Here is a 17,169-nt window from a genome sequence, read left to right on the forward strand (position 1 = left end):
ACGTGCCCTCTGTAATAAACTTCCGAGCAGTTCTTCACTTGTACCTCTTCCCTGACAAGAGACAAGAACCAGGAATACAGGGCAGTTGAATCGCCAAGGTTCTTCAGCAAACAGGGCAAGACCCACATACGTCGTCTGGCCTGTGTGTATGCATTGTGGTGCATGTACGCCTGTGTGGATGTGAGCATCAATAAGTGCACACGCAAAGGCCTGAGCGAGTGTCCTCTCTATTGTCTCCATCTTACTGTCTTCAGGCAGGAGCTCTTAGGAACATAAAGCTCACTTATTGGTTAGGTTGGCTGATAACAAGATCCAGGAACCTGCTTGTCAACACCCGCCTCCCAGCCCTGGGGCACTGGCATACTTGGTCTGTTCTGGCTCTTTACTTGACTATGGAGACCAAACTCAGGGTCTCAAGCTTGCAGAGCACCACTCTTACCCAGTCAGCCATCTCCCAAGACCATGTTTGATTTTTAAAAAATATAATAATCTCTTTACTTTTTGAGATTATAGTATAATACAAGAGTTTGTTTGGGGATTTGTTGTTGTTGTTGTTTTGTTTCGTTTTCCCTCGTCTGGCAATGTAGCAATACAGGGTCCTTCTCTTGAGCCAGAGCTCCCTCATCTGGCTAGCCTAGCAATACAGGGTCCCTCTCTTGAGCCAGAGCTCCCTCATCTGGCTAGCCTAGCAATACAGGGTCCCTCTCTTGAACTAGAGCATACACCCGTGCGTTTATGTATAATTTATGTTCTGTTTTAATTTCTGGTGTCCAATCTTAATCAATATTCCTCCTTAATTGATGGATAATCATAGTTCTCCACTAAAACAAGAGTCTTAATCTTCATCAGTCACTGGATAAATATTGCCTGAGCCATTATATTCTCCTACACTATATTCTTACCTACATAATATAGAGTGTAACCTATAGTGCTTGTACATTCGGTGATGTGTTTTACAGCTGAGAAAGCCATGGGAAGGAAAATAGAACTTAGACCTTCTCAGATTCTATGGATTTGTGGGGAAAGCAGACAGAGTTAAGTATACCTCTATGCAGCTATAACCATCACCAGATACAAACAAACGGCATGCAGGCGGCACATCTGATTTATCAGGTACAATGCTCTGAGAAAGTATGTTGCAAACGTATGGGAATATTCATTACCTCTGGGAAGGGAAAATGTCAGAGAAGTGTCTAGACATCGACGAGTGACAGCAGCTGTAACATTAGCACTTAGAGCTGTCACTGTTAGGACCCGTCTTGAGCACTGCATAGATCATATCACTAGCCAACACAAGGGAGGTAATGCTTCCTTCTCCATTTTATAATTGCAAAGCTAGGAGCTAAGGAGATGGCTCCACGTGTAAGCCTAAGGACTCAGGATCAGATCCCCAGCCCCCACGCAAGTGTGGTTCGGACATGGCAGCCCGCCTATAATCCCAGCACTCAAAGGGGTAAGGCAGGACCCCTTCCACAAATTGGCTAGATGACCGTGTTTGGAATATGCCTTCTCCCGAAGTCAAGCAACTTTATTTTATACCTTTTCACTGGACAAGTAGAATGCAGAAATGTTAAGGAAAGAAGAAAACACCTTTAAAAAAATCTTAAAGTAAATGGTAAAAGTTGTTCCAAATCAAGAGACTCAAAGACACTGTATTCTTGGAACAATTCCTAATTGCTGTTAGATTTGCTTATAAGTTTAATACACACAGATTCTTTCTGACAGTGTTTAGGCCTGTGCCCTGTGAGAAAGCTGAAATTTTACCTTAGCCTTCACCAAACTATGACTCTTGACATTCTACTTCTAAGTTGCTTTATAAATTCCTATTTTCTCAAAGAAAAGGGGGGAACAGAAGTCACACTAGCAAATGGCGAAGGTGGCAGTAAGAGACAATGTACTGTATAAGCAGACAAGCACGTCCCACGGGGGAGGCAAAGTGCCACTTAGGAACTTGATAAACCTGCACTCGTAATTATTTTATAATGGCTAGATACACATATATAGATGATTGAAAGACCATGGGAAAAACAATATGTCTGAAAACTGTAAATCAATGAACATAATAAGTTTCTAGAATGAATATTTTTCTGTTTTCCATGTATTTATTTAAAATGATAGGTGATCATGCGTGAGAGAAAGAGCATAAAGTTTAAATCACCTCATTGTAAAATACATATATGTACATATACATACCAAAAGAATGAAGAACATAAAGAACACAAATGTAGTGAAATAAAGGGGTCCCAAAACCCGGTTAGCTTCCTCAATCTCTGCGAAGTTGATGTCACCCAAAATGATGCGAAACTGAGTGAAGCTATGGAAACAAAACAGAACACAATGCAAAACCAACCCGTTCCAGTTGTGGGCTCACATTTATTACAGATGATTTCATATGCTGGGACAGTTTGGGAAGTTTGAAATAGCTGCCAAGAAACTGAAAACTGTCGACCTCTTTGGGAAAGTCTTGTTATTTCTATTGTCAGTTGAGAATAACATGGTTTCATATTACATATGTCATCTCTACTCAATATTAAATCTGATTATTAGATGATTTGTATAGCAAGAATACATAATCTGGGTAAACGTGGTAACTCAAATCTTTGTAATAGTCACGCTTGCTTTGAAGTTAAAATATCTTTAAACAAAAACAATGACAATGCGCATATTGAAAGATGGACAAAATTGTAGGGTTCAAAGCTCCAGTGCTGTCACAGTCACTGAAAGTGAGGTCACAGCGGCTAGACATTGTCAGTGACATCACTTCCTTTCCTGGCTTTCATCAATAAGCAAGATTAACTAGGGACCCCATCCCCAAAGCCACACCAAGTCCTTTGTTATGATCCACTCTTTCCCTCAGTAACTCTGAATGGCACATAACTGCAATTCAAAATATTGTGGGGATTTTTGTTTCGTTTTGATGACTTTTTTTTGGTATATTTGGGGACACTGGAAAAAGACTGAAGACTTGTAAACTGGTTTTAGTTTTTTCTATAATATTAGAAATATGTCTTATTGCTTAGAAGTCGAAATTTAAGATACAAGGAAACACTGTTCAGGAGGAATGACAACGCAGGCAAATGGCCTCCTTATATGAAGGGAGGGGAGAACTCAGGGCTAAGCATTCCACACGTGTGTACCTCCCTGTAAACGGCCATTTAAAACTCCCACCTGGGCTGGGTGTTGAGGAGATCTCGGTCTTTGAACTAATGCTATCTTTTCATGGCGGTTCCACTCTCTCTCCCTACCTAAAGGCTGTTCCCTAAGAATCAACATTTCCAGACACTAGATGTCCTACGCTGCGACAAAGCTTGAAGAAGAAGTTTTCAACGTGTCTTTGTTCTGAACATTTGCTAGTCAGATAGTGACAGAACATTAGCTTGCTGCTAGAAATTCTATGCCAGCTCTGACTGAACTTATCCTAAAATAAATTTTAAAAATATTATTTGACACTTTCACACATTTATAGAAAAAACTTTTCAGTTTTATTTCATAGATACTTACATACACTCTTGGAAAGTGCTGAAGTCATCAACTTGAGTGCCAAAGACAAGGTATGCCAACTGAGCATATGCCAAGAAAACAATGAAGAACATAATGGTGAATCCAAAGAGGTCTTTGGCACATCTAGACATAGTTGTGGAGAGCTGGCTCATGGTCCTGTTAAAGCTGATGAATTTGAAGAGCTGTAACAGAGGAGAACTGTCAGTAGATGGATGGACGGTACAATGTGCTCTACACACACAATGGAATTGTCAGCACATGAATGGACAATGTGCTCTACACATACAATGGAACTGTCAGTAGATGAATGGATGGTACAATGTGCTCTGCACATACAATGGAACTGTCAGTAGATGGATAGACGGTACAATGTGCTCTGCACATACAATGGAATTGTCAGTAGATGAATGGACAGTACAATGTGCTCTATACACACAATGGAACTATTCTACCATAAGAGCAAGTGTAATGTGTCATGTCATATGGCATGAACTTTGAGAGTGTGCTAAGTGAAATAAGGCAGATGCAAAACCTCAAACGTCGTATGCCTTCATCTACTTGAGGTACTTTGAACAGTCAAATTCACTGGGACATGAAACACAATGGAAAGTTGATGAGTTGGGATACAGCATTTCCTGTTTGGATTGCAAGAATGTTTGGGGATGTGCAGTAGTCATAGATACAACACTGCTGGGTACTTCATGCTTCTGAAGCAAGCATGTAAAAGGGTGAAAATGGTATTATGTAATTTACATTTATCATAGGGGAGACATTATTTACTTTTTGTCTCTTTCAAGTCTAGAAACATCTATCTTACTATAAAATGTGTTTGTTGGGCACCTAGCCCATGCTAGGTACTGTCCTCAGGGTTGGGAATTGTAGCAGTATAAAGTATCTGAGCACCTAGTTCATGCTTGGTACTGTCCCCATGGCTGGGAAAGTAACAGTGTCAAGTATTTGAGCACCTAGTTCACGCTAGGTACCATCCCCATGGCTGGGAAAGTAACTGTGTCAAGTATTTGAGCACCTACCCCATGCTAGGTACTGTCTTTAGGACTAGCAATATATTAGTGTAAAGCATTTGTTGAGTATCTAGCCTATGCTTGCTACTGTCCTCAGGGCTGGGAATGTCACAGTGAGCAGAACAAAGCTTCTGCCTCATGACGTTCACATCCTGTATCAGTTATAATACAATAAAAACAAGCTTAAATGTGACTGATAAACAATGATAATGTCCCCCAAAGGATTAAACTGAAAGAGGGGGAAACAAAACGGTAACAAAAAATATACCAGAAAAATAGTTTTGGTGCATCGTTGCCATGTCAGAGTTACCCTACATAGTGGTAGTCAGGACATAACAACATGAGAAATGCAATGTGACATCCACACTTCTGGTTAGCCCCAGGCCTTGCAGTGTCAGCGTTGCTGGTAAGTACCCTCTCTGGAAGCTGCTTCTGAGAACCTGCTGTGATGGTCCTAAAACAGTTGCCATTAGCAACACGTAGATAAAATGTGGCTATGGGGACAAGGGAAGTCAAGTTTCAATTATATTAAAATCTTCGCTTAAATGTACACTGGACATGTGACCAGGAGTTACGTTTGCACGGCACAGTCACAGAACCTGGCCTGGTGCCAAGTTGGCAGCTGCCTCAAAATGGCTAAAGTTTTCTGTCTGTCTAGAATCTGGCCTCACTGTCCAAGAGATGCTCTGCCGTTTACACAGAGAACAAGTGGGAAAGCTAGGCAGAGCTTCCTCAGATCTGAAAAGAATCCAGCAGCCAACGTCATCTCATCCACAGTTACAGGAAGATTCACAGAAGCCACCATTTACACGATGTAAACTATTCAACAACCTTGGCTGGTCACGTCAACCCGGCCACATCGACCCGGCCAGGTCAACCTCGCCATAAGAGAATGGCCCGTGTGATTTAAGTTTGTGTGTGTGTATGTATGTATGTATGTATCTGTATGTGTGTGTATATGTATGTATATGTATGTATGTATATATGAAGAATGTGATATAACTTACCTTGATCCAGACCAAAAATACATTGACAGCGGCTATATTGTTGAACTGGATTTGCCAGTATGCCACATGCTCGAAGTTGGGAAAAGTATTTTGATCCTCAAGAAACTGCAATAGACCCTCTACATTTGACATTCGGTAAATGTTAATTACCACAGCCACTATGGATAACTGGAAGATAAAAAAATTTATATTTATTACATCATTTTAGAAACAGATAATCCCCCTGAAATGACTAGTTTTCCATACGGATTCGAGGCCTGACCATATCACTCATCAAAGTCATCCGCTAAAATACAAAAACAATATACAGCCAACATTCCCTTATCAACTGAAAATATGTGCACAGGTATGTGCATGTATGTACACAGAGCAGATCATACAAAAATAAGCTCACATGCAAAAGAGAAGGGCTTCTTCTTCCCAGCTGCCCATCACAGCTAAAGAACCAGACTCTCAATCCTGTTTCTCACACAGGAAGGCTCTGTAGTGAGTCCTATATCTTCTCCTGCTGGTCTTCATACTTTCTTTACACTCCTGGATGCTCTGACAATGTCAGGAGAAAGGGGTGAAGAAGCCCTTCTGTTGTTCGAGCAAATCCATCAACCTTTTATCTAAATCTCAGATAATTTATCATTCAATCAAGATGTTTTTAATACAAACAAAAACAAGATCACATTAACACACTGACTTTCCTTGAGTTTTCTTTCAAAATAGGGAAAGAGAAGGAAAAGAGAGTTTTTGTGAGTACACATGTTGTTTGAACACTAACATTTTTTGCAGTTCCCACTTCTATCTACAAAAGACCTTCCCCTCCCAAACTAAAACATGACTTTTAGGGGGGCAGAGGGTTGGCTGCCTGTATACCTCTGTGTCTCTAAGGCCTAGAGCACAGCTCTGTACCTGGAATCTTTGTTGAATAAATGACTTGTTTTCACTCAGTGAAGCCAAGCCAACAGCATTATTTGAATTAAGACTTCTAAAGTATTTTTTTCTAATAATCCCAAAAGATAATGAGCTATGACAAGCGACCAGCTAACTGACCCAAGCCTGGAAGTTTCAGTATACTTGCTGGAGAAACAGAACAGAAAAACACAGGGAACAATATAAGCGTGATTGCAAGATGTTGGGTGTATATATAATTTTAACGTGGACTTAAATTTCACCTGGGTAAAACAAAACCCCTGGCCTTCTTTCAGAGCGCTCCTGACCCAGGGGAGCAAGTTGCGCCAGCAGGGATGCCCCTCCCTCTATGTATGCAGCAAAGCTTCCAAAGGAGACCTGCATGAACCTGATCAAAGCCCAAGTGTCTGAATTGAGTACTGGCAGCACTTAGATTAAAGTAAAATTAAAATATGGAAGAGAGAAGCCTTCAAAGAGATGTTAGACCTACTGACACATTCAGTAAACCAGGGTACACAGTTAACTGTTGTAATTGGTGCGGCGGGGCTGCGTCCCCGTCACCCGGCCGCCCGCATGGCTTATGCCTCAAAATAATTACACGGAAACTGTATTCTTTTAATCACTGCCTGGCCCATTAGTTCCAGCCTCTTACTGGCTAGCTCTTACATATTGATCTAACCCATTTCTAATATTCTGTGTAGTACCACGAGCTGGCTTACCAGGAAAGATCTTAACCTGCGTCTGTCTGGAGTGGGAGAATCATGGCGACTCTATGACTTGGCTTCTTTCTCCCAGCATTCTCTCTGTTTACTCCACCCACCTAATTTTCTGTCCTATTAAAGGGGCCAAAGCAGTTTCTTTATTACTTAACCAATGAAACAACAGATAGAAAGATGACCCACCTCCATCAGTTAACTTTTTGACTGACCAGTGTTCAAGATTTAAAATGTTCAATATTGACTAATTTTGGTATTATTGGTTTAAAAAAATCTGAAATTAATTTCCATATAGCACTTGCTTTTTGACAGTTCTAGTCTCAGTAACTTGAATATAATTATATATAAGCCAAAAGGCAATTTTTCACATTCTGGTTCCAAGCATTGTCCTGTAGAATAATTTGAATGTGTGTAGTCTGTACTCTGCCATCACCAATACAGAAATATTCTTAACAATAATTTAGACACCTGTTGCCTCTCTTCTTTCCTTTAGTACTGATTTTTTTTTTCCTAACATTGCTCGGGTTTAATACTTCAGTAACACGTGGCTCAAGTAGTTAACTTGCCATGCATAACTGTGATATGACAAGAACACCATGAAGGGGGGTGGCACCGGAGTCTGGTGGGTCTCGGGCCGTGCATTCTGAAAGGACTTCTATTTCTAGTGGAAGCGCTTTCTGAAGCACACAAGTACACGACTCAGTAAGGAGGGGGCTGAGCAAAGGAGAGAGCCAGTGTATGGCTGGAACAAACCTTTTGCTATGAGACGTCTGGGCATGTGCCAAGCACACTGGTCTTAAAGCCTAAGCCATTTTCCTACTATTGTTATCATTGGTGCCGATGCCACTGTTGCCACGCAGTGCCCTCCCACACGGTTCTCCGTCGCGTCTTAAGTATTTGTTCTTTCACACATGAACAACATGCTCCGTATTTTACCAACAAATTCTAGTGGACAATACTTGATAAAGACTTAATAAATGGGTCACAACGGTGAAGCAGCTTTAACTTGGAATGAGGAAAGAATGCTGTCAGTGAGAGGGCTGACAGGAGACTGCTCATTGGTTAATGCAGTTCTCGCGAGATGTCAGAGAGCTCTGTGGAATGGTGAGACAGTGGGAATCGGACACACAATGGCACCTGGTACAGCTGTGTCAAAGACACTTTAAACATACAACAATTAGGCACACTGTTATGAACTTAAAAATATAAGAAGACAAAAGTTTATATGCTGTTGAAAAAGAAAACGCTTAGAAAAATGAATTTTTATACCAAGGCTCTGGAAGAGCGATGGATGTGACTGATGGATACAGTTTGAATTTTGCTTCCTCTGGACTGTGTGACAGGAGTCCCAAACTACAGGATGTCTTCTGCGTTACACAAAGATTTTCAGACTGTTTCTTCTTGTCATAATTTGATATTTGCAAAAAACTCAATTTTCACTAGCAGAAAAGTATTACTACAAAAAATTCCCCCCACACAAATCTCATATGACATATCAAAGACCAACTTAATTACTTATGTATTCAATTAAGTCAGAGTTCAATAAAAACATCCACATTATAGTCAGGAAGGTTCCTAATACAAAATGAGAAATGAAAAGGTGTAACACAGAAGTTAATATAACAGAAAAAAATTAGAATTTTTACTAAAAATATCAAGATCCCCAACATTGAGATTAAAGACTGCAAATTAGCAAGCTTTTAGAATACAGAGAGAAAATAAAAGAAAGACATCAGGGAAGTTAGGAGACACAGAGGAAGTGAGGGGTAGCGGGAATGTCCACATTTCTTTCCAACCTACCACAACAATCACAACATCCAGACAATTCCAGAAACTCCTGAAATAGTGTAGTCTGTGAATGCGAATCTCCAATATCTCTTCCACCACATAGTAAAGGATAAATAAACAAAAGATAATCTCACAGGCTGCCAGGAAGAAATCAAAGGCTGTGGCATAGTGGATCAGTTTCACAGGCTGGAACTGCCAAGAGGGCACCACGCCCCCTGTTGCTGGGAATTCCACCAGTAACCTGCATTGCAAAAAGAACAATTAAAATAGCAATGTGGGGGAGAATCAGGGAAGGAAGCATGTTCTGTCCCTGCACTGTGAGGTGAAAACCACGGCCTCAACAAATTACCTCAAGCTGGGAAACATGGATGACCTGGGTGGACACAGGACATGCATTTAGAACTATAAAACGCTGGAGTCGCTCATTTATTCAGCAACTATGTAGCATCTAATGAGCTCTTCAGCTTGCACTGCTTTCTCTTGAAAAGGCTGTCTATCTATGACTCAACACCCAGCTGCTGTCTGGAACTGGACGGTCCCTGTTTTATATTAATACCGTTAGCACTGTTTTGTTTTGTTTTGTTTTGACTACACCTCTAACTGAGCTGTGGACTTTTCTTGCCAAATTCCACTGTGCAGGTGTCACAGTGTGATGGTTCAGTGATTTTTTTTTTTTTTTTTTTGGTTTTTCGAGACAGGGTTTCTCTGTTGTTTTGGAGCCTGTCCTGGAACTAGCTCTTGTAGACCAGGCTGGTCTCGAACTCACAGAGATCCGCCTGCCTCTGCCTCCCAAGTGCTGGGATTAAAGGCGTGCGCCACCACCGCCCGGCCGGTTCAGTGATTTAATAACTAGAACTACCTCCGCATAAGTAGAATGTCTCCTCAATCATGTGTCTGGCCTCACAATGTCCTCACCCACAGAACAGTGGCCAAACCTCGAACCCAAGTCAAAGTCAGGACTCTGGAAGATGGGAATTCCTATCAGCTCACTGTCAAAATTTTCCTGTTTGATGTCGAGCACTATTCTAAAAGCAATGGGTATGATTCCAGCCTTAGTGTGAGCAAGAGGGAAGCAAGAGTCCCCTGTGCGTCACAGCACCTCTGCCCCACTGAGGCTCCAGGCTTGTTAACCACCTAGGGACTTGGAAAGAAATGGAGTAACTGCCTTGATGGCCATCTTAGAATTCTAGGGATAATGTGGAAATAAATAAATAAATAAAACAAAAACAAAACAACAAACTGAAGACATCCTGAAATCAAACATTTTCTAATGAGTCAGAGCAGCCTGCCTACGAGCTAGAATCCTCTTCAAATCAACACTGGGGTCGTTATGAAAAGCTTAATGGCAATTATAATCAATTCCCATTCATCTCATTCATTTCTAAGAAAAAGATCTATTTAGTTTAAAGAAGTATTATGTTCAGCAAAAGTCGATAAATACAAGCATTTGCAAAACCCAATTGCCTGTTAAATCAGAGTTCAATTTAATGTGAAAATTATTTTTAAAAAACACTAATATTATGAGAATCTGTTCCTACTTCCTGTGGAAATGTATATGCAGATGACTGATGGGAGTGATCTTGGGGTGCTGATGTGGCATGGAGGGTGAACACGGACTAACTCTTGCCTTGCTCTATTCCTTGGTTTTAAATAGCACTTAAAATTTACCATACTACACGACTTGTTTCTTTTGTTTATCTTTGTTGAATGCAAGTTTTCCAAGTGCAGGGCTGTTTGATTTGTTCTCTGACACATCTAAATAGCTGAAAACAGTAACTGGACCCCTGCGCCCGAGAGCAGCTTAACGGACGCAGAGTGGGACAAGACGACAGAACCGTTGTCACAGTCTTCAACAGTGGCCACGGCAGCAGCACAGTCCACGCCTCGAGCCTGATGTGTCTTTTACGAGTTTAAACCACAAAAGTGGGAACACTGAGGGAGGGGAGCCAAGGTTTGATAGCCAGAGGGCTCGGGGAAGGAGGGCGGCCATCCTTATAATGGCTGAAGATAACAGTAAAAGCAAGCAACTCGACAACAGAAACCTACCTACAGTGCTTTGACTGGACAGACTCTGGAAAAGAGGCACACCTGACCAGAGCTAAGGTTCTTTTCAAGTCGCAGCATTTCAGGCTTTTAACCCCTTCTCCAAATATCCATCTCAGCGAACCTGCAGTTACCACCCTTCCCCGGGTCTCAGCCATGGTTCTTGGTACCCCCCTTAGCCAGCTGCAAGAAGGGTTTCTCCAGGTCATCTCCAGAAACGGATATACGGGTAACTACCTAGAAATAGGGAGGCTCTAGCCCACGGCACACACCTGACCACGCAGAACAGGTTAATGTTGGCGTTGTACACTGAAAAGTCAATGAAAGTTGCTCGGGTCCCCCGGTCCAGCCAGGAGTTCCTCCTGAGGCCGGCAATCTGAGAAGCCGTTTCGTCCCTGGTTCTGGACAGATCCAAGTAATAGCCTGCTCCGCTGTAAGCTGCGACGATCCCCCAGTGGCTGCTCCCGTTCAAGTCCTTTTCACTTGTGTAGATCCACCTGATCAAACAGAAACAACAGTGCAAATCAGGGAAAGCCTTGGCACAGAGTGGAAGACAGTTGCCACCTGCTGGGAAAAAATATATAAAAATGACCGCTGGGAAAAAGGCTTTCATTTGTTTTCTAAGCGAACCCTCACAGTTACTGGCCTCAGTTTGGTGAGGAGGGCCCTGATGCTTAGTAAATTAAGTAAATTAAGATGATTTATTCCCAATGTGTTTGAACTTAAGAGTCTTGACCTGTCTGCCCATAGAGCAGACACCTTTGGCACCATGTTCCCACTGTACCTTTTCTGATGACTGATTGATGTTTACATCCCTCAAAGGCCCCAGTGAAGACTGCAGACAAGAAGGACAAGTGCACTGAGTCACTCACTATCTCTCCTTGTTTCCTATGACACGAGAGGACACCTGCCTGAGAGGGATTCTGTAGGGTGGAGACGAGATATAACTATGAATAGGGTCTCACATAGAGTAGATCTATTAATGTCTCTTATCAATGGTGTGGGACAAAGTGACTTTCCAGGAAAGGAATTATGAATCTGCATGCCAGCAATCATATTCTGGAGGGAGCAGGATAAACATAAGGAAAAATAAATGAAAAGAGATAAAAAAGAAATAAAACAAAATGTAAACAGTGTGATGGAGCTAGTTCCAGGACAGGCTCCAAAACCACAGAGAAACCCTGTCTCGAAAAAACAAAAAAAAAAACAAAAAAAAAAAAAAAAAAAGATTCATTTTATTTGTGTGTGTGTGTCTGTGTGTGTGTGAGAGAGTCTCTATGTTCATGTGTGCCACGTGCAAGGTGAGAGAGACACAGAGAGAGACACAGAGAGAGTCTGTGTGTTCATGTGTGCCACATGCAAGCTGGCCACAGAGGCCAAAAGAGGATGTAAGATCCTTCCCTAAAACTGGAGGTACAGGTGGTTGCAGGGCCCCTGGGAGCAGGGCTGGGATCCAAACCTGAGCCCATGGAAACAGTATGTGCTCTTTACCACCAAGCCATTTCTTCAGGATCCCTAAGTCTGCACCTCAAATAATTACATTCTGAACAAAAACATGTTCCTAAGAACTACTAAAATGAGTCAGGGGACAATCCTGTTTGCCCTAAAACGAAGTAAGACCGAAGCATCTTAGACCCTCTAAAGGCTCGGACCACCTCCTTTTCCTGGATTATATGTCAGACAATTCAGTCTTTTTGAAATGTGTGTGTAGAAACTAAAAGGGGAAGAGAGGTCAGAGAAAACAAGGAGAAAAGGTCAGCTTGACCCAGGCCTATTAGAGGGATCTTTTTGTAGAGAATAAAAACATGGACGCCACCGACCAGACATGGTCACAGTCACTTACGCAGTTCCGTTTCGCGGTCCAAACGGAGCCCTGTCCTCACTACTGACAGAGTAGACGTCATAGCACTCTTTAATTTCATCTCGCAAGTCCTGAGGAATGGAGCAGGATCCGTTTCTGACTCTGAGCTGGCGTAGACGAGGCACTCCTAGCAGCAGGTTCTCGTAGAAAATGAAGCTTCGGTTATCGGCTTGCGTGTGGTTACCCGCCTCCGCCTTCCAGTAGAGCCCGTCCAGGAAGGAGCCTTCTGCAAACTGAAACAAAGGATTCTGGAGAGGGTCCACTCAGAGGCCGGCTGGCTTCTGCCTGGAACGTGTTAGAACCGAAACGTCACCAAGTCTTTGAACCCATAGAGCTATAGCATAGGCCACGTGGTCAGAAATATTTGGGCGTGGATCTTGCAGTCATTTGTCAGATGTGGGCCCTTGCATACGCCTCCCTAAACTGTTCCCAAATTTGGGAAACTACCCTTTTCTGGTCATGCATCTGACACAGTATCAACATGCCGGAACTAACAGCCGAGATGGGTATGTTTCATAAACACCGTTAACTCTACTTTCCCCTAGAAAAACAGCATCTCACATAGCCATAACTCTGGAATGAAAAGTTAAGGGTGCCAATGACCTTTTTGTGCTGGATCTTTTCTCTACCTGGATTATTTCGCTACTCGTGGAGTCCTTCAACCCCGCCCCTTCTCTTCGGGGTTTGGCCTTTATTGTCACGAAAGGGTGCAGGTGAGAAGGTTCACATTCAAAAGGCTCTTCCTCCACGGGCAGCAGATCTAGTCATTCTCTGTGCATCCACAGAGACCGGCCACACTGAGCAGGGCCAAGGTCAGTACTGCACAACTGTGGGTTTTAACAAGTGTTCTTACATTTAAGGAGGTTACCTTCTCTATGCCTGGAACCAAGAGCTCTGACTTCAGGGTTTAATAGGAATTTCGCATATTGCTTCTCCTGGGAGAAACAATAAGTTCCTTTTAAATTTCCTCTCCAGCTTTCCTAGGTTCTGAGAGCCACGCCATCTGGACTGGCTTAGCCACCATCCTACATTGCTCACGGCTTATCGTCTGCTACTCGGAACTTAGAATGAAGGACGAGGCAAGGGTGAATTTTTACGGTAACAGATCTTTGAAATTGTGGCCTTGTCTTATTAGGAGCTGGACATATTCTGGGAGTTGAGGGCACATGCCACTATCAACAAAGACAGGAATCACTAAAAGTAAAGCAGTGTATGTCACACAAACTGCCTACGTGGGACCTATGTCATAGGACATTCTCAACCATCATTTACAGAATCACGAATGACAGCCAAAAAACTAGAATGAAGCAGCAATCATTAAAAAAAAAAAAAATCCAGGTCTTTCCTTCTCCAACCATGTGACCATACAAAGGTAAGCACCCTGAATTTTACCTACCCCAGTTTTCAGACTGGGGCACGTGTATTGTATGTACCCGATAAGATTGCTCTAGGAATTAATAAATGTGTCAAACATCTGTGCAAACTGCTTTCAATGTTTGCAATGAATACCAAAAGGGCCAGGAACTCTCTATGACTCACTCACGGCTCCTGAAGACACTCATGAGCGGAACTTACAGCATGAAGTAAATAATATTCGGAGACAAGGAAGGACTCTTAGTCACGGTAAATAAATACCTTCCAGAAATCTTCCATCGAAGAGAGAGTTTTAAAGTTGGCTTTCTCTGTTTTAGACACTGGGGTGTCTATGAAAAGCTGGGACAACGTCCGCGTGTAGTAATACACATTGGAACTCATCATGCCGTAGGTCACTGGAACACAGAAAGAACCAAATGAGCATCAGGGGAGCCTAGACACACATCTGCACAGCCGACAGCCTCCGTGAGGGACCTCCTGAAGGTGGGCATTTTGCATAGATCGGTGTTCACATAGGTCAGTTCTCACCGTGCCTCTCCTCTCCCACCAAACTCTAGTTATCCTATCTCTCCGCTTACGTAAGAAACAGGAGCATCGATGTTGGCCTGTGGGAAGCAAAACAGGCCCAGTACTGAGTACTGAACTGACTTCCGATGTGTGTATTGTTTGACCTCCTACTGTCCCCTGGATGACCTCTTGCAGCTGTTGAGGTTGCTGGGTTCAGAACCCAACACAGCCTTGACATCTCCTGAGTCTGCATTTGACTGTCTGTTCCCCTAACCCACCCACCCCCACAGTCCCTTCTTAGTTCTCCCAAACTTAGTTCTCCATCCCTTCCCTCCCACAGCTCTGGGGCTAACCTCTACTAACTCACAGCTCTGAGGCTAACCTTTACTGACTCACAGCTCTGGGGCTAACCTCTACTGACTCACAGCTCTGAGACCAACCTCTACTAACTCACAGCTCTTGGGCTAACCTCTACTGACTTGACACCTGAGATCTCTGCCCTTTTATAGGTCAGGGGAGACAAATCTATTTTGTCCCCTGGTGTCCTATGCTCATCCACTGACTGGTGTCCTATGCTCATCCACTAACCATCTGTATGCAAGGATCCTTTAGCTTGGCCACAGATGTTGGGAGAATCCTTAAGGACAACTGTACTGCTCCCTCCATGGTCTCTATGCCTGCACGTAATAATCTTTCCCAAGGGGCTCTCTTCGTCTGCTGGCCCCTTAACCTGTCACATCCTTACAAATAGCCCCTTCATTTAATTTGCTTTAATTACTACTTTGGATTGCTGTCTGCCTCCCACATGCCAACCAAATCCTGTATGAACACTGCAATCCAAGTGATGCCCCCACTATCAGTGCTCATAGACCATAATGAACAGACCGTGGAGGAGACAAGATGACAAGCTCACAGGAGTAGAGATTCTCATTGCTGGTAATGTTTCTTACCTCCTGAGTCATTGTTTTTACTCTACGAGCTTCACACCCTGCTTTATTTAAAATAACTAAAATAAGTACAAGGATAGCAGCTAAGAAATGTCCAGTCTTGCTGACTTTTCCTTTCTAACTGGTCTGCTACAAACATCTATTAGAAACTGGGGACTTCTGAGCCAGCAAGGCGGCTTAAGTAAAGGCACTTAGCACACATCCCTGGAGACCTGAGTCTAACTTCTGAAACCCAGGTAAAGGTGAGAGGAGAACACTGGAGCCCTTTGCCCTCCACAGGTGCACCATGGCATGCCTGTTTCCATGTACACATCATGAAAATTAAAGCTTCTAGCACTTTAGCGAGTCCCGTTTTAGGCTGGAGTTATTATGACTACAGGTGTAACATGCAATAACTCCTATGCTCTGCTACAGACCAAAAGCTTCAAGGAGGAGAAATGTGTTTTCTGTATCTTTTGGGCACAGTGATGAACACGCAGATGATTATCTCTTGATTCTGTAATAACTCATATTAAACTAATTTTGCATAAATTATTGATAAACCTATCTCTCTTGTCCCTCCATTGTCAAGCAGCATATCAAATTAAAGATTAAAGAAGAATGAAGGTGATAATGATGCAACATGAGTGTGTTTGATAGTTTATCTCAAACAATCACTTAAGCAAGAAATTAACAGAAACCCACAGTCTGTGCAGTTGTGCAGAGAGTATATTAAATAACTTCCAGACCCTCGCCTGTGCTTCTATGGTTTAATGTATACAGAATAAGAACAACGTTCTTCAGATCATGCCTGGCCAACTTCTTACTCCAACACCAGACTGGTCTTAGTTCAGGATTTAGAATCTTAATCCATCCAATGGGACAGTTATTAGACACGAGTATCAACAAGAAGTGACCTCTTCCTCCAAACGAGGGACTCATATGTCCTCACAAAGTCTTCTGCCTGTCCATCTACCTCGCACAGAGGGATGGACAGAGGGGCTGCCTGGTGTAGGAGGTCCTTCTGTTTATGTATTGCCTTCATTGGTTAATCAATAAAAAAACTGCTTGGCCTGATAGGGCAGATCTTAGGTAGGTGGAGAAGACAGAACTGAATGCTGGGAGGAATAAAGCAGAATCAGAGAGCAGCCATGGCGACGCCAGGTCAGACATGCGAAATCTTTCCTGGTAAGCCACGACCTCGTGGTGAACACAGATTAGTAGAAATGGGTTAAATAAAGATGTGAGAGTTAGCCAATAAGAAGTTAGAGATAATGGGCCAAGCAGTAATTTAATTAATACAGTTTCTGGGTGTAAGCTAGCTGGGCGGCCAGAACAAACAAGGGACCCACTCCTTACAACAGCTGCCTGTCCACCCTCGCACAGAGGGATGGACAGAGCGGCTGCCTGTCCACTTCCCACACACAGAGGGATGGACAGAGAGGCTGCCTGTCCACCACCCTCACACAGAGGGATGGACAGAGCGGCTGCCTGTCCATTTCCCACACACAGAGGGATGGACAG

At 42.9% G+C, this 17,169-nt stretch overlaps 1 protein-coding gene across 1 annotated transcript in view; it reads right to left on the reverse strand.

Annotated features, from left to right (window-relative positions):
• Positions 1–17,169, reverse strand: part of Pkd2 (polycystin 2, transient receptor potential cation channel) — a 39,293-nt gene that overhangs the window by 8,928 nt on the left and 13,196 nt on the right. The window contains exons 3-9 of the mRNA XM_057771471.1: positions 14,474–14,607; positions 12,821–13,071; positions 11,250–11,474; positions 8,947–9,175; positions 5,531–5,698; positions 3,502–3,683; positions 2,194–2,314 (exon numbers count right to left, since the gene is read on the reverse strand). Coding sequence (XP_057627454.1) covers positions 2,194–2,314; positions 3,502–3,683; positions 5,531–5,698; positions 8,947–9,175; positions 11,250–11,474; positions 12,821–13,071; positions 14,474–14,607 — 1,310 coding nt within the window. The remainder of the gene's footprint in view (positions 1–2,193; positions 2,315–3,501; positions 3,684–5,530; positions 5,699–8,946; positions 9,176–11,249; positions 11,475–12,820; positions 13,072–14,473; positions 14,608–17,169) is intronic.

This window comes from Chionomys nivalis, chromosome 6 (genome assembly GCF_950005125.1).
Source record: "Chionomys nivalis chromosome 6, mChiNiv1.1, whole genome shotgun sequence".
Classification (NCBI taxonomy): domain Eukaryota; kingdom Metazoa; phylum Chordata; class Mammalia; order Rodentia; family Cricetidae; genus Chionomys; species Chionomys nivalis.